This window comes from Triturus cristatus, chromosome 4_1 (assembly GCF_964204655.1).
Source record: "Triturus cristatus chromosome 4_1, aTriCri1.1, whole genome shotgun sequence".
NCBI classification, from domain to species: domain Eukaryota; kingdom Metazoa; phylum Chordata; class Amphibia; order Caudata; family Salamandridae; genus Triturus; species Triturus cristatus.
Window position 1 is genome coordinate 1,194,506,834 of NC_140585.1, and position 26,072 is coordinate 1,194,532,905.

The 26,072-nt window shown below is 44.8% G+C and overlaps 1 protein-coding gene across 2 annotated transcripts in view; it reads left to right on the top strand.

The window, feature by feature from the left end:
• Positions 1-26,072, top strand: part of MAST1 (microtubule associated serine/threonine kinase 1) — a 492,671-nt gene that overhangs the window by 256,712 nt on the left and 209,887 nt on the right. For both annotated transcript variants that reach the window (XM_085654477.1, XM_085654478.1), the window contains 4 exons: positions 2,218-2,319; positions 3,013-3,145; positions 17,865-17,932; positions 24,870-24,955. In XM_085654477.1, coding sequence (XP_085510603.1) covers positions 2,218-2,319; positions 3,013-3,145; positions 17,865-17,932; positions 24,870-24,955 — 389 coding nt within the window. The remainder of the gene's footprint in view (positions 1-2,217; positions 2,320-3,012; positions 3,146-17,864; positions 17,933-24,869; positions 24,956-26,072) is intronic.

The following is a 26,072-nucleotide window of genomic DNA, read 5'->3' on the forward strand; positions in this document are numbered from 1 at the left end:
TGACTTGTGGAAGTGAAGATGCGTGCTGATTTTTTGCAGATAACTGGGGAACTTCCTTTTGGTGCTTAGTTCTGTGGGAGAAGACGTGAATGTTGTAGTTCAGGAGACTGGTGATGCAGATCATTAGTGTTTTGAAATTGCATGCATGTAAGTGAAGTACCATTGTTTAGTATTTATTTTTAGGGGTGCAAAGCTATAGACTGTTGAAGGCAAGGGTTGAAAGTACAGACTGTTAGTTGTTGGATAATGGACTTACGCCATCAGAGCAGGGACTCCAGTGATGAGGTGATATTGAGTGCATGGGTCAGGGGTTCAGTCTTGATTGAGTTTGGAGGTTTTTGCAGGGTTTAGATATTGAGTGCATGGGTCAGGGGTACAGTCTTGATTGAGTTTTTAGGTTTTTGCAGGGCTTAGATATTGAGTGCATGGGTCAGGAGTTCAGTCTTGATTGAGTTTGGAGGTTTTTGCAGGGCTTAGATATTGAGTGCTTGAGTCAGGGGTACAGCCTTGATTGAGTTTGGAGGTTTTTGCAGTGTTTAGATATTGAGTGCATGGGTCAGAGGTACAGTCTTGATTGAGTTTGGAGGTTTTTGCAGGGCTTAGATATTGAGTGCATGGGTCAGGAGTTCAGTCTTGATTGAGTTTGGAGGTTTATGCAGGGTTTAGATATTTAGTGCATGGGTCAGGGGTACAGTCTTGATTAAGTTTGGAGGTTTTTGCAGGGTTTAGATATTGAGTGCATGGGTCAGGGGTACAGCCTTGATTGAGTTTTTAGGTTTTTTGCAGGCCTTTGATATTGAGTGCATGGGTAGGAGTACAGTCTTGCTTGAGTTTGGAGTTTTTTGTAGGGATTTGATATTGAGTACTTGAGTCAGGGGTACAGTCTTGATTGAGTTTGGAGGTTTTTGCAGGGCTTAGATATTGAGTGCATTGGTCAGGGGTAGAGTCTTGACTGAGTTTGGAGGTTTTTGCAGGGCTTTGATATTGAGTGCATGGGTCAGGAGTTCAGTCTTGATTGAGTTTGGAGGTTTTTGCAGGGCTTTGATATTGAGAGCATGGGTCAGGAGTTCAGTCTTGATTGAGTTTGGCGGTTTTTGCAGGGTTTAGATATTGAGTGCATGGGTCAGGGGTATAGTCTTTATTGAGTTTGGAGGTTTTTGCAGGGTTTATATATTGAGTGCATGGGTCAGGGGTACAGTCTTGATTGAGTTTGGAGGTTTTTGCAGGGTTTAGATATAGAGTGCATGGGTCAGGGGTACAGTCTTTATTGAGTTTTGAGGTTTTTGCAGGGCTTAGATATTGAGTGCATGGGTCAGGAGTTCAGTCTTTATTGAGTTTGGAGGTTTTTGCAGGGCTTAGATATTGAGTGCATGGGTCAGGGGTACAGCCTTGATTGAGTTTGGAGGTTTTTGCAGTGTTTAGATATTGAGTGCATGGGTCAGAGGTACAGTCTTGATTGAGTTTGGAGGTTTTTGCAGGGCTTAGATATTGAGTGCATGGGTCAGGAGTTCAGTCTTGATTGAGTTTGGAGGTTTTTGCAGGGCTTAGATATTGAGTGCTTGAGTCAGGGGTACAGCCTTGATTGAGTTTGGAGGTTTTTGCAGTGTTTAGATATTGAGTGCATGGGTCAGAGGTACAGTCTTGATTGAGTTTGGAGGTTTTTGCAGGGCTTAGATATTGAGTGCATGGGTCAGGAGTTCAGTCTTGATTGAGTTTGGAGGTTTTTGCAGGGTTTAGATATTTAGTGCATGGGTCAGGGGTACAGTCTTGATTAAGTTTGGAGGTTTTTGCAGGGTTTAGATATTGAGTGCATGGGTCAGGGGTACAGCCTTGATTGAGTTTTTAGGTTTTTTGCAGGCCTTTGATATTGAGTGCATGGGTAGGAGTACAGTCTTGCTTGAGTTTGGAGTTTTTTGTAGGGATTTGATATTGAGTACTTGAGTCAGGGGTACAGTCTTGATTGAGTTTGGAGGTTTTTGCAGGGCTTAGATATTGAGTGCATTGGTCAGGGGTAGAGTCTTGACTGAGTTTGCAGATTTCGGGTTGTGGAATTTGAATGCTGCGATGTAGGTGAATTGTGCTGAAGATTGTTAGCGGTTAGTTTTAGTTGGAGTGTATAATTTGATGCTCTAGCACAAAAGATTAAAGGATGGACTCTTTTACTCTAGATGTTGAGTGATATGGTAACATTTTATGAGCTATTCTTCTTCTTTGCAGGCCTTTGAACGATCAGAGAGCCATGAAGTTGCTTTTGTTACTCAGCTGATGAAGAAACTGCTCATCATCATCTCTCGTCCCGCCCGGTTACTGGAGTGTTTGGTGAGTTCTGGCTCCTTGAGTTCTGGCTCTTTGAGTTAGTGCTCCTTGAATGTCAGTTATTAAGTGTGCAGTGAGTCAGATTGAGAGGGGAACAAACCATGATTGGCAGTGCAATCAGTGTCCTAGGGAAAGCTCCTGGTGAATTCTTCTAATCCATTAACAGTAAAATATCTGCACTATTGCAGAATCCTGAAACCCACAAATGAGCTCATATATTCTAATGTTTGAGTGCACAGAAAATACTGATGATTGCGAATTGGAATTACAAATAAATAGACTTTCTAATGTAAATCCTTGGAGTGTTCAAGCAGTGTGTAGGGTTGGCCCCACTTTACAGGGCAGGGGCAATGGCCTCTAAAGTCCTGTGCTTCCTCTAGTTATCCACTGAGGAGAGTGCAACATAGTATCTACTGCCTGAGGGTATGTCTGTGCCTATTGCTATCTAGATTCTGTCGGAATGCTTAGTGAGGCCGTGGTGAAACAAACCGCTCTCGTTCTTTAAGTGCTTTAAAACGTTCTGTGAGAGTGAGGGTGGAGATTGCGTCTTGTAGGCCAGGACCACAGGCCTTTATTCTATTTTTAGTTGACTCAGTTGTTAATGCTGGGAGCTAAAGGGGTACCCTGTCCATTGATTATGCAATTGTGTTTCACCACCAATTGTTGACACTGTGGTGTGCATGTCTTTTCTTCCAGGAATTTAACCCCGAAGAGTTTTACCATCTGCTGGAGGCAGCTGAAGACCATGCCAAGGAGGGACACTTGATGAAAACCGACATCCCACGGTACATCATCCAGCAGCTGGGGCTAACGAGAGACCCCTTCCCAGGTATTGGGGCCTGGGGAAAAACTGTCAGGAATCACAAGGCAAAGACTATGGTCAATGACATCACTGTTGGCCCCTTCCAATTAACCATAACCCCGAACTGCAGCATTCCCTGCTAGTACACACTTTTGACCAAGCAGAACTCTCAGAGCACCAAAATAACTAGCAGAGGATCTCAGTCCAGATCTGAAGGATACCTACTGTTCTAGTCCTGGGTCCTTTACACTCTGTTGTCAGTCCCTCTCATTCCTTTGATTTGGTTCTTGCTAATGCTCCTCAGTTGTGGCATTAGTTGTTCAAGTTTGCTACAGATTATTTGTGAAGGTGGCATGCTCCTCCTTCATGGGCTATTCATCACAATCACTTTTAGGATGTTCCCTACAATTCCAGTTGGACAGCGGGCTCTATGAACACTTTTGTAATGCATTTCTAATGGATATTCGCGCCTGTAAATTAATTGTAAGAAGCAGACTGGATCCATAGCATTTTTTAGCAGAGCCACTTTACCACTGCCAGATGGTACTAGATAATGTATGTTGTGGATTCAGGAGACTGAAAGTGATGTTGGAAGTTTTATATATGGCAACATTGGGACTGGTGATTTTCACTCCTGTATTTTTGCATCTCGAAAGAGCCTTTTCCGCAGTTTTGTTTTGAGGATTCTATTTGTAATGACAAATATTGTGACTTATTTCACCCCTGACATCTTTGGGATTTAAGTCCTTCAACATGTGTCATAGACAAGGTCTTCCAACTAAAGAGAAGATCTGGAACACTAAATACATTGAACACTCTCACTCAGAGACTATCCCCCATAAAAACACAATCATTTGCTGTCCTTATCTTACATGTCAAAGAGGCACACATGGCCCAGATAGAGGTCTGACTCTTCAGAGCCCATTTATTTTTTCCAACCTCACAACATCAAAAAGAGACTTTTCAAAAGTTATATTGGCAGTCTTGTCTCAGAGGCTCTCTGTGGCTCCCCCTCTGATTTCAACATATCAGGCATTGTTGGACTCGGTCCATTACACTGTGGTTTCAGTAACATCGGCCTTGGCACCTGCAGCCCCACCTCTAGCTGCTCTGCTGTTGCTATCCTGAGATCACTTCTGCTCTTGCAGCTGGTAATTGTGGGGTGCTACTACCAATGCCAGCATCAGTTCTAGTTAGGTTTGTCTCCACAACTGTGCCAGACTTGATTTTCCAGACGGCACAGAAGTGATCAGCTCAATATTTACACAAGACTAAAATGCCACAAATGGCAAAAATACAACCCCTAATAAATTATGTTGTGTTGCGCACACCTATTTTGCAAGGAATCAAATAATATCTGAACTTTTTCAACTATGCGTGCAAACCAGGAAGAGGTTGCCTGCCTCAAAACAAACAAGTGACACTTCACCTGGTACCTGGCTGCACAGCGGGAGTTTAACTTCACTTATAATCAAAAAATATCCACAAACATGCAAAGTTACAACTTGTATAATTCTCAATTAACATTCATTGATTTACTAAGTTGTATGAATGTATCACTTTTGACACCAATACAGATGAATTAGCTGTAACACTATCCAATTAATTTCAAAGGACTGTATACAACATTTCTTGATTGTGATATTTAAAATCTTCAACATTCTGATATAAATGATGCCCACTGCATTTCGGGACAATGGATCCCTTCTTCAGGGGCCTCTATAAATACAATCAAATATAAAGATGGTTCGGTAAATATTGCTCCATTATATACAAGGGTGAGAACCAAAACACAGCAGTATGAAAGAAAGAACGAATGGCAAGCAATGAGATCAGAAAACAAAAGTGAATAGTGCAAATTAAAAAGTGATCATGACTAGAACCGCGGGAATGACGGAAAAAAACACGTCTAGATCAAAATCCCGTGCAACATGCAGGGAAATAGAGAGTGAAAGTGATTACTTGACATCCAAAACACCTGGTGCTGCAACACAGGCTTTTATGAAAACAAGGTTGCTGAAAATCTTATGGATTCATCAACATATGTAAAAGTTGAATACGATCCTACTCAAGATATAATCATACAACTTAATAAATCAATGAATGTTAATTGAGAATGATACAAGTTGTAATTTTACATGTTTGTGCATATCTTTGGATTATAAGTGAAGTTAAACTCCAGCTGTGCAGCCAGGTATCAGGTGAAGTGTCACATGTTTGTTTTGAAAAATACAACCCTTGCCAGTTTCCTTGACTTTTTTGGGTCTGATTCCAGTGCACTGTATGACATTCCCCAAAGGGATTCTGAAGACAAAAGAAGGACAGATAACTTTATGTCTCTACTCCATACAGATGTTTCATTTCTGATAGATATACAAAATGCCAGCAGGATTGATACTTTGCCCAAGAAGGAGCTCCTGGCTTGATGAGCCAGCTTCTGAAAAAATCCAATATTACTCCAGTGATCCATTAACCTGGGGTGCTCTAGGGATCCCTCTACACATCAAGAAAGAAAGTTTTTGCCTCTTGGAGTTTGAGAAGTTTGACACTTAGAGCCACAAATGCCAACTGCCTCTTGGCTCAATCCTGCAATCCCTTTGGGATGTGGTTTCCCAAAACATGCACTCCGTCTTTTGCCCTGTTCTTCAGGACAGCCTGTAGGTTGCAAAGCAGCTGATGTATTTTGGTTGGTACTCTACTGATGTTTTTAGTCATTCTATTGCTGCAGATGTGGTTGTCGGATGCAATGCACATAAGAGGTCCACTGGCTTCCCCACAGGTCCCCGGGTGCACTTGGTGGATTTGCCTTTTCATGGAATTGCCTCTTCAGAGAGAATGGTGACAGCTCCCAGGCATAATTTAAACAGAGCCACACTACGACCAGAGCACCAGACTGACTGTACTCTGCAAACAAAAACAAAATCACCAGTAATTTTGCAAGTTCAGGTGTTTTGGGTGCGGAGTTATAGTTTGTTGGACACAGTACTCTGTAAGACATGTGACCTGTCCTATTTAAGGTCACAAGGACCACCAGCTTCCATTCAACCAAGCCCCCGTCAGCTCTGTCGATGGATAGCTTCCTCTGATGGCTCAATGGAGTTGGGCCATTTTGAGGAACGGCATTATGTATTGACCTACAAAAATTAGGGGAAAACTGTGCATTTAGGGGTTATTAGCCTTTTCTATTTCAGTCAAAATTTCCACTTTGGGAGTTTATTTTTGAAAACAAAAAAGTTTGGTGAACGGCTGTCAAAACTGACGGTGACCTTCCACCAAACTCAACAAAGTCACTACAATATCCTATTGACTAGAAAACTCTTTTACAAACCTTTTTTAAAAGAAGGGTGAGCATAAATAGGGACAATGTAGACTAAATGTCTGAAGCTTGAAAGGCTGATAAAATTGTTCCTGCTCCTTCAAGGAATAACATAGTACCAGCATTCATCATGTAGGTGGTAGAGGAGCCAGTTCTTTCTTCTGGCTGCTGCTTACAGGCTCCTGGAGCATTGTGCATGAACTTTTGAAAGGATTTTCATTTTGATAATCTTCACTAACCTTCAAAAATACCTTTGCCCTGCGTTTTCACAGACAAGCAAAACATTTTTCCTGTAGTGAAGGCCCAGGAAAAGATCCCAGAAGAAGAGAAAAAGACATAACTTGGTTGATGATGAGTTGACTTTGAGGAGAAGGACGTTGCTGTCGAAGATTGACTCAATGTTGAGGATGCATTCAACACTGAGAGATTCCTTTTCTAAAAGAACATTTCGGTCTGCTGAATGGGTCCTCAAAATAAACTATAGTAAGATTTCACAAAAGCTTGACTCTGAATACTCCAGGACACACTGTCCCAATGGAGGTATCTTCCTGGTCAGTCTTTCTTCTTCCTCAGCTCAGACACCTGAACATCAAGCCTCAACCCTACCTCCTCCTCTTCCATCTCAGGTGCTACTTGGACCTCCTGTAGTTCCTCTTCTAACCATGCCAACACAACCTTTGTTGCCTTCACCTATGGTACCTTGATCAGCTATACTCCATCTACCTATTGATGCTCCTTTCACACCTGTTAGAAGTCCAAGGTCTTCAAGAAGTATATCGATAACTCCCAGAAAGCGTTCTAGGAGTCCTCTTCACAGAACGCACCCAATGTCACTCCATCACCTGGTCACCATTCTAGATCTACTCGTCATTCTAGATCATCAAGGTTATTTAGGTCTTCTAGGCGTTCAAGGGTTTCCCATACTTTCTCAAATTCTTCCTCTTCAATTCATTGATGTTCTCTGATATTGTCTTAATCTCCTCATGCAAGGGTCTCATCTATTGCTGGCATCAACATCTTCATTGAATGAGGGCCTACTGAGCTGATTATCCCATTCCTATGACTCAACCAAACACTTTGGTCATTTTTGAAACCCTTGCACCATTGGACAGCGGGTCAACCTTTGCTCTTAATAGTCCCTGGACTGCTTGAACCAACAATGGAATTATTTCTCACTCGAGCATCGGTGAAATCTGCTCTAGCACGTTTACAGAACTTGCACTTGACCAGGATCTTTTTTTGCTGAGGTCAGCCCCTCTTCCAGACTTCGTAAAGGTATCTGTTGGCCGAAAGGACATCTGATCTCATCATCTTCTGCAGACTCACCTGAAGATGAAAGTAAAAAGATAGATGCAGAAGGCTGAAAGTTCTGTAGTATCTCAGCAACTGCAATGAAAACATCAAGCACCACTGCGCTGCTTCAGCTCTGTGACTGGTCTTTGTGGGATACTCTCCAGCGTTTACAGGAGAAATTGCCTGAGAAGACAGAGAGTATTTTGCATAGTTCCTGCTAGAAGGAATGATGGTCGAAAGGTCTGATAGCCTTGAATCAAATCATCAGCTCTCCTGCTGATTCAGCGGACTTAGCTGAGCATGGCTTTTGCCGTGGGCTAACTCTTTATCACTCACCATAGCTTCTTCCTACTCGTTTGGAATCTGAAGCCCAGCAAAGGATCTGAAATAATCCATTTCCTGGAAGATGTCTGGGGTGGCATGCAGTGATATGCAGTGCATGAAGGTCATGCTGGAGAGCCTTAAATCTGTGGGCTTTGAAAAAGCATAAGGAGCACAAGCAACAACAGTAGAAGCCTACTAAAGACATTATCAACAACAGAGGGTTCAATCTCCTCTTTGGCTGCTGTACTACCATCAACAGTCTCATCAACATCAGACTTCATTTCAGTCACACAAATCAATTAAATGAAAAGGTCAAAACCAACATTAGCCTCTACAGGGAAACCAGCCAATCTGATTGGGGGAAGCAGCAGAAACTGTATGGCAGAGTGTAGAAAAATAACATTAGACTGTCTGCCAAATATTGTGCATATAGCTATTCTCTAAGGTTCGATCATCTCCTCCATCCATTTCTCCCAAGAACATTTCTCAAGAGCATGTAGACTTACTTTATCTGGATGTCTGTGCCCTCCTATTCAAAGAAGCAGTGGAACCACTCCTCACATCACAGACCAGAAACAGAGTTTACTCTTGTTACTTCCTAGTTCGAAAGAAAGTACCAGGAGTGGAGTGTGGCCATTTCCTAGATCTCAGGACTACAAATAAATTGCTTAAGTGAGAGAAGTTTGGAATGTTGACATTTCACTAAATTTACCCCGAGTTTATCAAGTGAATTTGATTTGTGCCATTGATCTCTATATTTTCACTTCCTTGCCATTGAAAAACATTGCTGTTTTCTGAATTTCTGGTAGGAAATATCCAACACCAATAAACAGATATATCCTGTTCGGCCTCAAGTCATCACCACAAAATTTTCACCATGCATGGTGGTGGTTGCATCCCAACTCAGAAACATTTAAATCTTAGTCTATCGCTACATAGGCGACTGCAACTCCAGGTCAAGCCATCCATTACTTAGGAGCAGCCATAGGCACTTTATCAGCAAAAGTGTATAATTCGGAAGAGAGATAGTGTTCTATTTAAGCGAAGCGTCAGTGTCAGTGACTTTTACATTTCATCCCTTCTGGGCTCAGCGACGTCCTGCTTCTTTCTTGTTCCAAATTCCCATTTGCAAATGAGACCATTAAAATAGTGCCTAGAAGACTAGTGGGTGCTGCTGTCAGACAGTCGGGAGGGAAAGTTGACACTCGCATGAGCTGCAATGGACTTGCTTCCTTGGTGGTGCTGATCTACAATCCTACTGCAAGGTGTTCCTTTGCACCCTGAGACTCCATCTCAAATTATCGAGAGAGATGCCTCTCTGTTGGGTAGGAGATCCCACACGATAGCCTGCAAGTTCAAGGACTATGGTCAAAGAAAGAGAAGATTTACCTTTTCACTCTTGTAGAAACTAAGGACGGTTCATCTGTAGCCACATGTACTAACATTTCCGTTTGCGAGTTCCTTATAGAGAACTTTTGCATTTCGCTATTAGGAAATCGCAAACAGCTATGTACAATTGGCCCACCTCATTAATATTCATGAGATAGGTTGCAATTTGCAACCCATTGGAAATTGCTAAAAAGACAGGAATGGTGGCCTGCTGGGGGTAGCAGTCCACCATGTCTGTGCTTGATTTTAAATAAAGCAACGTGTTTTTTTTTTTTAAATTCAATCGATTTTCCAGGATGCGGTTCAAAAAGAAAAATGAAAAGTTTTCTTTTAATTTTTTAAGAGTTGACAGTGGTTCATGGGTCCACTCCCTGCTCTTAAAAACATTTTTGCAATTTTTCACAAAGTGGAACGGGTCCCTTGGGAACCACTTCCCATTTGTGAATGGGTTACCACCAAATTGAATTTTGTAGTAAAAAGCAAACATTTTTACAGGAAAGAATGACTGTTGTAGTGGACATAATAAAAAAAACTAGAGTCTGAAAACACCCTTGTCTACCAAGTGTTCAGCATAATGAAAATTTTCCTAGCTATTTGTGCTGGTAAGTTTCAATTCTATTAAGGACACGGAGGCAAGTATTATGTCTTCTTCCCTCGCTTTATTTTCACAGCAGCATATTTTTTTTTAATGTGATAACAACTACATTTCCCATGAACAATGGGGAAAGCAAAGGAGTTCCAACAGGAGTCCTTCCTCGCTGTCCGCACTCCATCCAGCCATCATAGTCCCTTCACGCTGTTTCATCTTCCTCTTTCTTCGCGCAAATCATCTTGTCAGATCTCACGCTTGTTTGGAACCATCATTTCCTGTAAAATAGGTAGTGTCAGAGGACTGGGCTGGAACTAAGTGCAGCATATATAAGCAAACAACAACATCTGAGTAACTTCATCAACTCATTACCACAGTACTAAAGACCCATGAATGGTTTACTTACATCAGAACGGGGAGGGTCCACAGCTTCAGAGGTCATTGGGTGGGATAATCCTCGCCTCCATGTCCTTAATAGAATTGAAACTTACCAGCACTATAGCTGGGCAAATCTTCATTCTATGTCAGGACCAGAGGCTCAGATTACGCCAGTTCAAAGCTTGTCGACTACTAGCCTTGCCACCTCCAGTACTGGTTTGAAATAAAACCTCTTAAAGGTGGAGTCAGAGGACCAATTGGCTGTGCGCAACATATCTTCCAAACGCGCACCTAGGGAAAAAGCCTTGGAGGCCATCGCTCCTCTCGCCCAGTGAGCACCAAACTGTTTAGTATCAATTCCCGCCTCCTGCATAACCCAATGCACCCATCTTGCAATGGTCGGGGACGAGACTGCTTTGTACGGTTTACGTACTGCAATGAGCAGCTGCCTCTCACCCGGAGGGCGAGTTTCCTCAGTCAATTCTTCATAAGCACGGAGGCACTGTACCACACACAGCTTCAGGGAGTCTGGAAACGCTGGATACAAAATGACCATGGTATTGCTTTTGGTCCGTCTACTTACTGTGAATGACACCCCTTCTGGGAAGAACACTCTGGCTGAGATGTCTAAAGCCTTCACGTCTGAGACGCGTCTGCATGAGACCAGACATAACAGCATCGCCAAATTGGCCGTCACCTCCTTACGCGACAGAAATCTGTTCGGTTGCCAAGAAATAAAAAGGTTCAACACCTGGTTCACGTCCCAAAGGGCGAAATACCGAGGTTCCGTGGGAAGAGAGAGCCGAATCCCCCTGAGCAGCCGGCTAACTAAAGGGTGTTTACCCACCGGAGAGCCCTGCACCATCATGTGTCCGGCTGAAATCGCAGAATGGAAGGTATTTATTGACCTGTAAGCCAGACCATCCTCCACTAGACTCGCCAGGAAATTAAGGACGTGGACTACGTCTGCCCCCACGGGATCGACACTAAGTCGCACACACAAATGACGCCATCTGTGCCAGGCTGACCAATATCTCTTGGTCGTGCTGTCATCCCATGCCTTGGTGAGCAAGATCGCAGCCTTTCCCGAAAGGACTGGGAGCGGCCAGCGACGCCGGAGATCCGCCAGGCCATCATCCTCAACGTTCCTTCCGCTACCAGGCGATGGGGAACGAAATCGGGATTCAGGAGAATGTGAGGAAAGTGGGCTAGTCGGATTGGAGAATCCCAAGAAAGTTCCAGTAGAACCGGAAACCAAACTTGAGACCTCCAACAGGGTGTGATCAGCACCACCTCCGCCTGCTGGCGGTGAAGCAACGCGGACACTCGCGACACATGGAGAATGGAGGAAAGGCATTGCCGTTCTCCTGCAGCCAGTCCTGGAGGAACGCGTCCGTCGCCTCCGCCTGAGGATCTATCCGCCAACTGAAGTATCTCGGTAACTAATGATCTAGCCTCGATGCAAAGAGGTTGACTGAGAAGGGGCCCCATCTCTCTGACAACTGGGTGAAGACCTGAGGGTCGAACTTCCACACACTGGCATCCAGGACGTGACGGGAGTGCCAGTCGGCTACCACGTTCTCCCGTCCTGGAAGGTATTCCGCCGTCACCAAAATCTGGTTGTCTAGGCAGAAGTGCCAGAAGTCCCTGGCCAAGTTCGCCAACATTCTGGACCTGATGCCACCTAGGTGGGTGATGTACCGGACCGCAGAGAAGTTGTCCATCCTGAGAAGGATACAGGATTGAACCCTGTCCTTTGTCCAACACTGCACTGCAAACGATCCTGACAGCAGTTCCAGGCAGTTGATGTTTGTGATTGGACCTGGCTCCACCCGTGGAAAACTCTCTGCACAGGGCGCCCCAGCCTCAATGGCTGGCATCAGGCTCAAGGACGATATCCGGAACGGAACAGAAATTCGCTCGGCCATTCCACGCCTCCATGTGGGTGAGCCACCATTCCATCTCGTCCCTCACCTCGTCCATCAGAGGTATCGACTGGGAGTATGTCAAACTCTTCCTGAGGTGATGAGCTTTCAGGCGTTGCATGGCTCGGTAGTGCAAAGGTCCAGAGAAAATGGCCTGTATTGAGGAGGAGAGGAAGCCTACCAGCCGCGCCAGCTGGTGCAAGGAAATTTGCGTCTTTGCCAAGGTCTGTCGCAATTCGTGCCTGATCTTTGCCATTTTCCTAGTGGGAAGACTCAGAGTGGATGACACGGAGTCTACATTGAAGCCTAGAAAGGTTGCACACTGGATGGGAACCAACAGAGACTTCTGCTCATTGATGACAAATCCCAGGCCCTGAAGGAGGTCTACCGCAGTTCTCAACTGGTTGGACAATCTCCTGGGGCACTGATCCAGAAAGAGCATGTAGACAATCATCTGAATACCCTGCACGCGCAGGAATTCCACTGCTGGCCTGAGGAACTTCGTGAAGCACCACGGCTCGGAGGATAGCCCGAAAGGGAGTGTGGTGAATTCAAAGACCTGTCGTTCCCACCTGAATTGCAGAAAACGCAGATGCGGGGGAAAAATAGGGACTGTCAGATACGTGTCCTTCAGGTCTAGACAAACCATCCAGTCGAGTGATCTCAGCATGTCCCTGAGACCTGTCGTTCCCACCTGAATTGCAGAAAACGCAGATGCGGTGAAAAAATAGGGACTGTCAGATACGTGTCCTTCAGGTGTAGCCGAACCATCCAGTCGAGTGGTCTCAGCACATCCCTGAGGAGGTGTATGCCCTCCATTTTGAAGTGACGATAGACCACCCACTCGTTGAAGCTCTTCAAGTTGATGACTGGTCGACGGCCGCCGTCGACCTTGTCGACTAAGAAAAGGTTGCTGAGAAAGCCTCCTGGGTGCTCCGCTGTGTGGCAAATTGCCCTTTTTTGAGGCAGGCTGAGACGTCTTCGCGCACTAGCTTGGTATCTCGTTGAGAGAAGGAAATGGGACGGGGGCATTGTAGCTGATGTGGACGGCCATGAAACCCCAACCGGAAGCCCTGGGCCATCGGCAGCACCCAAGCATCGCTCGTGAAGGCAGCCCAAGCCGGGAAAAACAGCGCTGAGCGCCCCCGCACCTGCAAGCTCACTGAGGGTATTACACTCACCTTTTCAAGCACCATGTTGCTGGCATTGTTGGCCGCCACGGAACTTCTGTCCATTGGTGGGATAGAAATTGTTGAAGCGGGCATTGTCCTGATACTGCCCGCGCCGGGAGCCTTGCCCTCTGTCAGGGGTGGAGAAGCGACTGGACTTGCGGCCCATGCCACGACTGGCCCCTTGGAAAACCCGTGGGGTAAAGACATTCCTGATGTTAGACTGGGCCCAGTCAAGTGAAGTGAACGTGGCCACAAACTTTCCCAACTCCTTGACGAAGGGGTCGCCAAATAAGCCCCCTTGGGCCAGGTCACCCAACTTGGGGTCCACCTTAATTAGGAGAGGCCACCTTCTCTCAGTGGAGAGCGCGCAATTTGCTTTCCCAATAAACACGATCGCACGCTGCACCGAGTTCGAGAGAACTCCCGGGGAGATAAGTGCACCGGATGCCTTGGGCTCCTCAGCCATGTCGAGGATTTTTGTGACAGGCCCCACTGCTTCCAGCAGTTTGTCTTTGTATGTGCACCAAGAACGATCGATGCCCTTTTTAGGATCCCTCACGAACTTCGTCAGGAAGGTTGCCATTTTAGGGTCCATCTCAGGAGTCAGGGCAACCTTCCCCTCCAAACTGGGGCGGGCGCACTCTGTCTGAAGGTGGCTGCGTGCGTCCTTGTCCATGGGCTTGCGCAGACGGCTCACCACGTTTTGGGCTACCTTATCCCTGGGGACACAATCCGTAGATCTAGGGTGGACAATGTCGTCCGGGTCCAACATGTCCGAGGCCCCTGCAGGGGCAGGGGCAGGAGAAGAGGATGGGAGCCAGGACCTGGAGGAACCCGCTTCCTTATCGGTGTCCCCGGGCGAATCCCCATTGTCAAAGGTGTCCGGGGAAGCGGTGTGCGGAGGCGTTGGGGTGCAATCCATGGGGGGCGCCGGGTCAGGTGGAGGTGGAACCTGCGCCAAGAAAACCTGCTTCAGGCACGCAAACGCGTCAACATCAACCCCTTTGGTGCGCGGTTTCTTGTTAGGGTGGAAGTAGGTTGAGGCCCGGGAGGTGATTTAGGGACAGTCGGTGCGGGAGCAGCCAACTTAGCACACTTCTTAGCTATTTGCGCAGATAGGCACTGCTCTAGGGGCTCCATGGCTTGATTAACAGCCCTATAGATAGAGTCGTCCACTGCCTGGTAGAAATCATCATCCCAGGGGAGGTAGGCTAACGGGTCCCCCTCCTAAGAGGTACTGATCCTGCTCCGCCTGCATAATGAGGTAAGTAGGACTCTGCAGGGGATATACCGGAGCAACAGGCAGCTGTGTGCAAGAGCACTATTTGAATGCCCAGAAAGGCAGAATTATAGGAACTGGATGATGTGGGTGGCCGATTGCACACAGTTAGCGGGCAGAGCCCGTGGGACACACAGCCCTCCTGTTCACAGGGCAACCACCCGGGACAGTGTCCCACCAGCACCCCGCAAATCGGATGCAAATTACGACCCCGCAGGGTGTCAAAATCGGGGATATACAGACCCCAACAGGGGCGTTCACAAAATCAAGGGCAGTACAGACCCTACAAGGGCGTCACACCGGGTGGCAGAAGGCAGGCAACTCTCACAGGGCAGCGCTCGTCAGGACTCTACTGTCAGTGCCGGGCACGCGCTGCCCATAGAGAGCGCACAGCACCCCCTGGCGGCGGGAGGACCACGCCGCACCTTCAGGGAAATATCGGTCGCGTTAAGTACGCCCAGAGTGTCCCACTACTTACAGGGAATCTGCCGAAAGCAAATATTATTGAAGATTATTAAGCGCTCAACTAACGCCACCAAAAACAACAATTTTACCAACCTCAAACCGGAGAAGAGTAAAAATATCGACTTATCTTGCTGCTGAGCAGCGGAGAAATAGGAAGAGGAAACAGCGTGAAGGGACTATGATGGCTGGATGGAGTGCGGACAGTGAGGAAGGACTCCTGTTTGAACTCTTTTGCTTTCCCTATTGTTCATGGGAAATGTAGTTGTTATCAAGTTTTAAAAAATATGCTGCTGTGAAAATTAAGCGAAGGAAGAAGGCAGAATCTGAGCCTCCGGTCCTGACATAGAATTGGTGTAGATGGGAAACATCTCCTTGAGAGTCGGCTGGGCAACACTTTTAGTGACTTTGGCACTGCAACATATTCCATGTTAGAGTGCTTGCCAGCTGGTAAGCAAAGAAATGTTAAGGAGCAATTCAGGGACTTTTATTTTACAATATATGAGAAATAGCCCTTCACCAACCATGGCATTTGAAGTCAATGAAGCCTCACTGTGGTACTCTGCACAAGTTATAGATCCCTTCTGTAAAGGGAAATTTTCTTCAGGGTGTCAAAAGTGCTGCCTCGTTTTTGACCGATTCAATAACTCTGAGGGCATATGCGCCCAGTTCAACGCATATATTGCAGAACCTGTCGCAGAGAATCACGATCTTCAGGTGCACCAGTATTGGTATGGAAAGCTATGTCAGTGGCCAGAGTTAGCAAATTGTATACTGGCTAATTTGGTGTTGCCTGTCTCAAGTGCCAATGTAGGGAGGGCCTTTTCACAGATAAAAGTTTACATTGGAAGGAAAGAGCGAGCGTGCATGACCAAAAACTCACTGAAGAACTATTGTATGGTGTACTACGATAAGTTTGATTTTTAAAAATGTATTTGGACCTCATTTATACTGTACATACACTGTCTATATACCACGAACTATCAGTGCAGAAAGCAAGCAATAATAAAAGCAAAAAGTTCCATAAACACCGGAAAAACACTGTTTCTGTTGTTTTTAATGGCGCGAAAATGTGTAACCACTGATAACCACCGTTTTTTTAAGGTATTAAAATCCCTTGAAAACACTGAAAAACCCCACCAGAATTTACCAAAAATAGAAACTGAAAACAGGAAAGCCTAAATATAACACTTTAAAGTTGCAGCTTCAGTTTCTTCAGCCCTTCAGGCTTCAGCTACATTGTGCCTGTTTTCTCTCACCCTAACTTTAAAAAGGTTTGTGAGAGTTTTTTAGTCAATAGCTTATTAGGAACCATATTTTCCTCAACAGAAAGAAGCTCATCCCTGCTTCAGTGGTAATGTCTATTTCCCACTGTGTACAAAGAATAGTACACTTGATTGTGGCAATCATAGCATTCCACATTGTAAACCTTCTGAATACCAGCCTGCTTCCCCTTTCACCCCAGCCAAAATACCCACCCCAAAGTTGATGTTGTGATTATAAAATTGGTATTTAACATTTGGAACCTGTGCACTGATTGAGCCAGAAACATATGACTCTGAGGTTAGTATTTTTACTAGTTATAGCACCAGCTAGAAGTGAATTTAAATCCAGTTTTTTGTCAATTTATGCACATTATGATGTTTTTCATGAAAACAAGATTATTATTCTCAGCCTCCATTCTTTCCTCATTTAGCTAATCTTTGATTTCAGTGTGATCTAGACATTTAAACTTTTTGTTTGCCTGCTTTCTTATCAAATCCTAGAGACCCCATAGAATACTCCACAGACAGAGTGTGCCCTAAGTAGACCTAAGTTATACAAAATTAAAGCTATAAGGAATTCCAAACGAGCCCAGATTCTTAACGACTTAGGGTTCCATGAGTTTTTAACATACTTTTAGGTATCGCAATGCTTTACCTCTACTTTCTGTGATAACTAGCACTCACAATACCAGGTAGACGAGGCAGTAGCACCTCTGTTTGGCAAGATTTCAATTTCAGAAATGTGATGTAATTCTACGTTGGCATTAATTTACACTTTCTCATTTATTACTGCACTGACTCACATTCTGAAGGATGCCTTGAAATTTTATTCATCTAGTGAATCATGTTATTCATATCTTCTCCCTTCTTCCGTAAGGAGGTATTAGTTAGACTCTTACGTAATGCCATCCGATTTAAATGAAGGTCCCATGATGCGGATTGTTAAATTTCATACTTGTGATTGTCTTTCTCCATCATAGATATCTTAATGATGCCTGACTGCTCCACTTTGCCTTTTTCAGAGAAATCTATGGTATCATACAGATTCAAACAGAACTGATGAATTGGGCTGGTGCAGAGCAGTATGGGTACTGTACAGTTGCTGGTCTTACAACAGCAGCTCCTGATTCCCTGTTCAGATCCTCCTTCTATGTCTGTTTTTACTTGAATATTTTTTCAACACTTCTTTTTTAATTTTGAAATATATTTACATTTTAAATATTTATTTTATAAGGGCTAAGGGATACGACTGCATTTATGGATAATATATTGACAGCTATGGCAGATACAAAAATGCAGGTTCAAAGGAAAACATGTTTTACTGTTTCTGCAATCCCCTGTTCTGTTTTTACAGACATGACACACCTCGACGAGCTGGACAGTGGAGGATCGAACACACCAGAGACTGATGATTTCACGGAGGTCAGTGGGATCTCTCTTCTGACAAGGAGCATCACTGTAGTGTGCAATACTGTCTCCTTGCATGGAACCTCCTCAAATCTGAAGGGCTCCAGGGAAATAATTAAGACCAGTTCCCTCCCTCTTTTCCTCTCTCCCCAAATGTCTCCACCCCATCATAGCAGAAGTTGTAGCCGAGCTCTGAGAGGTAAAACGGGCAGGCCATTAGGGCTATTACTCACATGCCAACCTGCAGAGAGCAGGAACGGAACAGTGAAGAGACAAACGTTCAATTAGAGCAACTTCATGAAGGCATAACTGTGGTTTATCAGACCAAAGCAGGCACACTAAATCCTAAAATGAAATTACAGTAATAATTTGTATTGACTACCTCATCTGCCCAGGAGTCACTGCATCTGGGTCGCAATTTCACTGGTCACAGTTCAGCTACTAATTAACACCAGCTAGCCACTAGCATGCATTGAAAGGATGCATGTATGAAGAATGATTCCCTTAGTTGAGAAAGTGAGAAGCTAAGAGGTCCAAAGGAAAGGATAGAAGAGGACAATAGTTCAGAAATAAACAATGATCTATTGAGTCCTCACAATCCTTGGCCTGCGCTTTTGATATTGCATCCACAATGGCTGCCAAGGGCCCTTTCCCACGAGGTTAGTTCCAGTTCTCCAACATTTGATCTTTTATATATTCACATACTTGAATCATTCTTTGTCATCAGGCTTGGAATCCCTAGTACACTAAAATACACATATACAGTGTTAAATTGGCCAATAGGCCTCAAACAACATCTGTTTAGTAGCTCATCCACCTCATTTGAAACAATCTAAACTTCAGCCAATGAGATGGGAGCTTAAGCTCTCCTACTCCCCCTAGAGCCAACCATATCTCAGATTTCTACCACACTTCGTGTGTGAGGGAGTCCACTGGCAGAGCTCTGCTCTAACCTATCAATGAACCTGAACCTGTTACTATTTTGATCTGCCCTGGATTTAAACCAGCCCTATCTTAAGCACTGAAGTACTGTGAGTTATTTTTAGGTAAGATTCTGCCATTTCTGGTCCAGGGAGATCTTTTTATCTGACAATTAACTGTCACCAACTGTCATCACAGCTGACTAAGAGAAAAAAACTCTTTTCAAACCTTGATCATCCTGTGGACACAAGACGATTTACATTGATGCCCCTCATTCTCAGTGGATATATTGTCTTTATCCAACTCATAAGGCATCAACATGTGATATATGTAAGACCTTTTACAAATAAGACTCTTAAGGACAGGGAAAGGAGGTTGGCATTATTTCTCATTGGTAAAAAGAAATGTTATCTTTCTAAGGGAGCTGCCCTTGTTCAGGGGAAGATTCTGTGAAAAGTGCTCCTCCAAGAACTTCCACGAAGGTAGTGTAAAAGAGGAGAATTATTCAGTTTCCTGAACTGGAATTATTTGGGACAGCGTTTGCAGCCACCTCCTCAAATATTAAAAACAGAAAATATTCCTGTAAGCAATCCAAAAAGGACCAACCAGCGGAAAAGGAGAAAAAGCCTTCAAAACCCACGTCTTCAACCAAGAAAACGTAATCTACCACAATGGAGACCAATCGGATCTCAGACAGTTGACACATTTTTAAAGAAACAGTAATTTTAGACAAGAACTCTGCAAGAAGTCCTTTTGATGATGCAGGAAAGGGATTTTGTGACATCCCTAGAGCTAGACGCATACTTCCACAAAACCCATTCACCATAAACACCGAAAGTATCTTTGATTTTTGGTAGAGGGACAGCACTACCAGATCAAGGCACTTCCTTTTGGTCTCAAATCAGCGCATTGGATAGCCACCAAATGCCTCACTTAAGTAGCTGCATTTCTCAGGCGAGAAGGTCATCAAGTGTTTCCTTACCTGGAAACACTTCAAAGCCCCCATGGATGAAGCAAAAGCTTCAACAACTGCATTAATCTTTTACGGAGATTGGGTCTCACTTTGAACAGAGAAAAATCATCCTTAGAACCTCAGACAAAAATCCAGTTCCTTCGGGCGTTACTCAACACACATTTGGGAAAGACTTTTCCATCGGTGGAAAGAGTGAGGAAGTTGCGAACAGTGGCAGTCTTTCTGCAAAACAATTGGTCACGCTAAGAAAATAAAAGTCCCTGCTGGTTATAATGGCATCATGTATAGGCCTCATTCCATTTTGCAGGCTATGAATGAGACCTGTTCAGCAAGAACTAGAACTACAATGGAAGCAGATCGAAGGCTCATGGGACGATACGGTACGTGTCACAAGGAGTGTGAAACAAGCATGGTTGTTGTAGGAAAGTGCCCCTTTTGGCATGGCTAACCCCCACTTTTTCCCTGACTCTGATGCATCTTTGACTCAGTGTGCACTGGGTTCCTGCTAACCAGGTTCCTAGTGCCTGTCCTCTTTTCCAAAAGTGTCCCTTTGTTTCCACAATTGGCACACATCTGGCTCAGCTGTAAGTCCCATGCAAATGGTGCCAGTGGTACCAAGGGCCTTGTGACCAGAGAGGGTCTCTAAGGGCTGCAGCTTGTATTATGCCACCCTAAGAGACCCTCACCAAACACAAGCATACTGCCACTGCAGCCTGCATGTTTTGGTGCAGATAAAAGCGAAGAGTCAACCTGACACTCATCCCTGTGTGCCAGGCCTACCAGCACTGCAAGATACAGGTAAGTCACCACTACAGCAAGCCTTACAGCCCTAAGACAGGGAGCACATTACCTAATGTGGGGGTATAACTGTATGAGCAGATATGCCCCTATAGTGTCTAAGTCCATTCTTTGACATTATAAGTGCACAGTGTAGCCATACTGAGTACATTGGCGGGGAGCTTGTGACTATGAGTTCCACAGCACCATGATGGCTTCACCGATTTCCAAGATGTTTGGTACCAAACATCTCAGCTTAATAAGCCCACACTGATGCCAGTGTTGGATTTATTAAGAAATGCACTCAGAGGGCATTTCAGAGGGGCCCCCTGGAATCCTACCAAATTGCTAATGTGTGCCTGTGTGGTCCCCACCAGCCTTCTACCTCTAGACATGTTTTTGACCCCTGAGGTGGGAGCCTTTTGCTCTTGTGGGTCAAAAACAAAGCCTGCTCTGGGTGGAGGTGCTTCACACCTATCCCCACGAAGGAACAGCATAGATAGGCGGTGAGCCTCAAAAGCTTCCCATCCTTTGTTATGCTGACCAGGTCCTCTCCAGCTAGTGGAGATGCCCACCCTGACCAGGTCCTCTTCAGCTAGTGGAGATGCCCGCCCCCCTGACCAAGCCCCATTTTGGGCAGCAAGATCGGTGGGAAAATTAGTAACCAAGAGAGGTGTGCACCCTCCCAGCAAGGACCACCCCATAGGTGCCCTGAGCTGAAGTGACCCGCCTCCTTTGAGAATCGTCCATATTGTTTTGGAGGACTCTAGCCACTAGGATTAGGGATATGCCCCCTCCTCAGAGGGAATGGACATAGCAAGGGTGTAATCACCCTAAATGTAAGTAGTCTATTGGCTACCACCTTCTGACCACTGTGACACCCCTATAATTTGTATTTAGGGGCACCGCTTAACCTTAATCCTCAGGTTACCCATAACCTACGAAGAAGAGGAAGAAGAGGAGCCATGCAGCAGTGAAGACTGAAGACATCACCTGACTCAGCCCCATCCCTACCGGCCTGTCTGCAGTCCTCCAAGACCCTGCTAAAGAAGATCAACTTGTTTCGCATTCCAGTGACCTCCAGAACCCTGGGAGGACTGCCTGCCTTCTAAAAGGCTCCTAATCTCTTGTGGACATTGGACCTGTCCAGAAGAAAAACAACTTAAAAGACAAAGTGCTCGGCCTGCAGAACTGCGAAAATGACTTCCTCAGCACCCGACACCTACGGCCTTAGTTCCAGTGGCGCACCAGTCCTGTGAAGGTTCCCCATCGCCTCTGAGCTGGAGTTCACCGTGGGCTGACCTCTGCCGGAATTCACATCGATGCCTGCTGCCTCTGCACGATGAGCCCACCAACTGCGAACTACACCAGTAAGCTGTTTTCCAATGCAAAGGACACCTCTGCACCCGGAGCCCCTGGGCCTTGGGGAGATCAACCGATGGTGTCCCAAAGCTCCAGCACATCCCAACTTACCTGTGCAGCTGTAGACCTCAGTTGACCGGCCTCCTGGCCTGAGCCTGCAGTCTTTTTCTGACTTAGAGATTCCCCATTGGTTTGCATTGGGCGCCCAACTCTGTGTTGGCACTCTGCACACCGCCACCCCTGTGCCACATAACATCTTTCCTGCAAGAGTAGCAAAGGATACCCACCAACAAATGGATTCTGAATATTGTAGGGCATGGATACTGTCTCACATTCAAGTGTCCACCACCATCTAGTCCACCAAAGAAACCTTCCCTTTACCAGCCGTAAAAAATATCCATCCTCTTGACAAAACATGCAGTGGAAAAGGTCCCCTTTCACCAGAAAGGGATGGGAATTTATTCCCGTAATTTTCTGGTGAAGGAGAATGGACCCAAAAACAAGTCCAGGCCCATTTTAAACCTCAAGAAAGTGAACAAATGGGTTCACAAAGAAAAATTCAGGATGTTGGATCTTTGCTCAGATCTACCCTCAACCCCCTCAAGTGGACTGGCTATGCTCGATAGACCTGCAAGATGCCTATTTTCACATTCCATTAGCCCAAAAATATTGAACATTTCGGAGGTGCATTGTAGTAAAAGACCACTATCAATACAAATTCCTTCCTTTTGGCTGCAAGTCTAGACAGCAAACTTTCTCCAAATGTATAGCGGCTGTAGCAGCCCACCTCAGAAAAATAAAAATCTTTGTCTACCCATATCTGCACAATAGGCTTATTAAGGCATCTTCCTATCAGCAAGCAAGCCAACATTATCATCTAATCATCATGACTAGGTCTACAAGTGAATAACAACAACTCTATCTCAACACCTGTTCAATCCCTGCATTACCTGGGTGCAGTTCTAGAAACAGTACAAACACAAGGGTTTCTTTTGGAGGAGAAACAGTTAGCTATCCTTCAGAAATATCACAATTTGAAGAAAACATCCCATCCAGCAGCAATACAAGTCTCCTCCATCTTGGGTTCAATAGTGTCATGCATCTTTCTGATCCCACATGCACGTCTCTTCATGCAGCCTCTCCAACAATGTCTGGAAGATCAATGGTTTCAGCTCTCAGGAAGATGGGAAGACAGAGTGACACTGACCACTCATGAAAAACAATCACTCAAATGTTGGTGCTGCCCAGAGATTTTCCTCAGAGGGATGGATTTCTACCAACACGTCCCGGCCCAAACTATTAGTAAACTTACTATTGGTAAAGTTACTAATAATAAAATTACTAGTAGTAAAGTTACTTGTAGTAACTTACCTTTGTGAATACTGAAAAGTCGTAAAGTTTGACTTTTGGTCTAAGCTAAACTTTTGGTCTAAACTTAGACTTCAGGTGTAAAGTTAGACTTTAGGGCTAAACTCACCCTTCAGGTCTAAAGTTAGACCTTTTGTCTAACTTTACCTTCGTGAATCGGACCACAGTTGGCAACTTAAGGAATGTCATGGGTGGGAGCAGCGCCAAGACCAAGTGAATTAAATATTAAGTTGATGGGGTCAACCCATGATCGATCTGTTCGCTGTTCCAAAGAACAGCAAATACCAGTGCTTCAGAAGCTGTTTTTGGCATCCAGAAACTATGGGCAATGCCCTTTCGATCTTTTAGTCCAAAATATTAGCTTACACATTTCCTTTATTTCTGCTGATGCCCAGGTTGCTGAGGAAGGCAGAGATAAATTATTGCACGCTAATCCTCCTCCCAACAGCAGGGTTATTATTGTATTGCAGGCCCTTGATTCCTGTGGTGACCCAATGCACTGCAGTAATCTCATCTGACTCAAGAGTCAAGGTGCTGGCCAAGAATCAAGACCAGAAATTCATCCATAGTGACAAAATACAGGCCCAATGCTGCAGGTCCCAAACAGGCAGGGGAGGGGGGCTTGTTTCTCAGGCCCAACGATGCAGACCCCAAACAAGCAGGGGAGAAGGGCTTGTGTCTCTGGCCCTACGATGCAGGCCCTAAACAAGCAGGGGAGGAGGGCTTTTGGTGGTTGGGACCCCCACTTTACTCTCAAAATTGCTTTGTCGACAGCGAGTGGGCCATAGTGCAATCAGTTCACTGAGCTGAAAGATAGCTGATGTTTATATGGGGTGCAAAATTAGAGCTCGGCTAGAGAACTAGCGGCATTGACACTACAGTTATTTACCCCTTTCTTGAAGGCTATGAATGATTTTCCTAAAGGATGGTTGTAGGGCATGGGAAAGTAATTTAAGTGTCTATCCAGTCAAGTAACACCATATTGCTCTTATGGGAAGCCATGGGTGCACCTTTGCTGGGGTCAAATTGTTGAATTGTCCAGGATGGCAAAAACTCTTGCTCCAGACCTCATTTCAGGAATTTGGTGAAGGCACAGGTGCAGTTTAATAGAAACATTCTCCAATGGTAGTGCATGTGTTTCTTTCTCACATTATTCTTTATGACAACTTATACATTTTCGTTTTGAAAGATATGTGATAGTATGGGCTATTTCAAGGAGATTTGAAATAATGTGCTTAAGAGGTTTGGTGTTATTTCTAATAGACAGAGAGGTTTGGGTAATAATAGCTATGTCATAGAGGTTTGGCTTTTAAATCAAAACTGTATTGTCGGTTGGGTTTCTTCAGTTGCCTATGCATAAGTTTCACTCTTATCCTGCAGCAACTGGAATAGTAATAAAACTAAGAGTTAAAAAGGTGTAGCAAAGCCAAAGGTATTCAGTGCCCTAGCAGAAATATACTAGTAAATCCTGACCACAAATAATGGTGCCAATTAATTGTCCGTTCCAAGTTCCCTAACTGTTGCCCTCTCACTCTCTTTCTTTCTTTTCAGGGTAGAGAAACCACCACAAAAACCCAGAAACCACCTGGGGAGAACGACTTTGAAACCATCAAACTGATTAGCAATGGGGCCTATGGGTGAGTGTGATATGGATATAGGAGGGATAAATCCAAATCCTGGCCTGAGGTGGATTGGGCAAGTAGGAGCCCAATAGGGGATCACGAGTGGATGGACTGCATGCTACAATGTACGAAAGCCAAATTGCGATTCAGTAACTTGTTACTGAATCGCAATTTGCGTTTGCTACCAAAACCGATTCGGTATTTGGAAGGGACGCCCATGCAAATATTGAATCAGAATAGCATGTAGTAATGTTTTGAGACCAAATTCCGGTCGCAAAACTGTACTACTTTACCACCAGCTTAAAACAGGTGGTAACTCATTCACAAAGAGAAAGGGGTCCCCTGGAGACCACATACCCTTTGAGAATGATAAAAGAAAGTATTTTTTTAAGAGCAGGCTACTCTTAAAAAATGAAATTGCAAAGTTTCATTTTTTCTTTTAGAAAGCATCCATTTTTCCTTTGAGGAAAACGTGCTTCATTTAAAAAATAAACATAAAAAAAAGATTGCTTTATTAAAAAGCAATTACAGACATGGTGCTCTGCTGACCGCAGAGGGCCATCACTATTATGCATGAGGTATCTCTATTTGCGACCCACTAGGAATCCCTAAGAAACTCAAGAGTTTCATACATTAGAAAATCGGTATTCCTAATATTTATACATCTGGCCTTTAATTTCTAGAGCTACGAGTGGAAGATGCAGCAGGTCAAGCGAGGCGGAGTAACCTCTTTTCCTCAGATCCCTAGAAAGCATTGATAACGGAAGCTTGGTCCGTCTCTTGTAGCAGTGATTTAAGGAATGGGCCTTGGAGAGCTATGATTCACAGGGCTTCATCATTGAATGCGCTTGCCATAAGAGCCAGTGTTCTTAACTATACAGATAGGACACAAAATATTGATTGCTGCCAGAGAGTAGGCGGTCAGTGGAATATGACTCTCAACAAATTCTGATGTTCCTGGATTGGACAAGAAGTGCCCAAAAGCTAAGAAAATAATTTGAGAATGTCAAGACGAAACTGAGTACAATGGACATTCGCTATAGGTTCATCTACCCAGATGGCCACATGATGCTATAACCTTTCATCCCTGTTTTTGTTTTGGGGGAGTGCAGATGGGGGCTAGTAGGAAGAA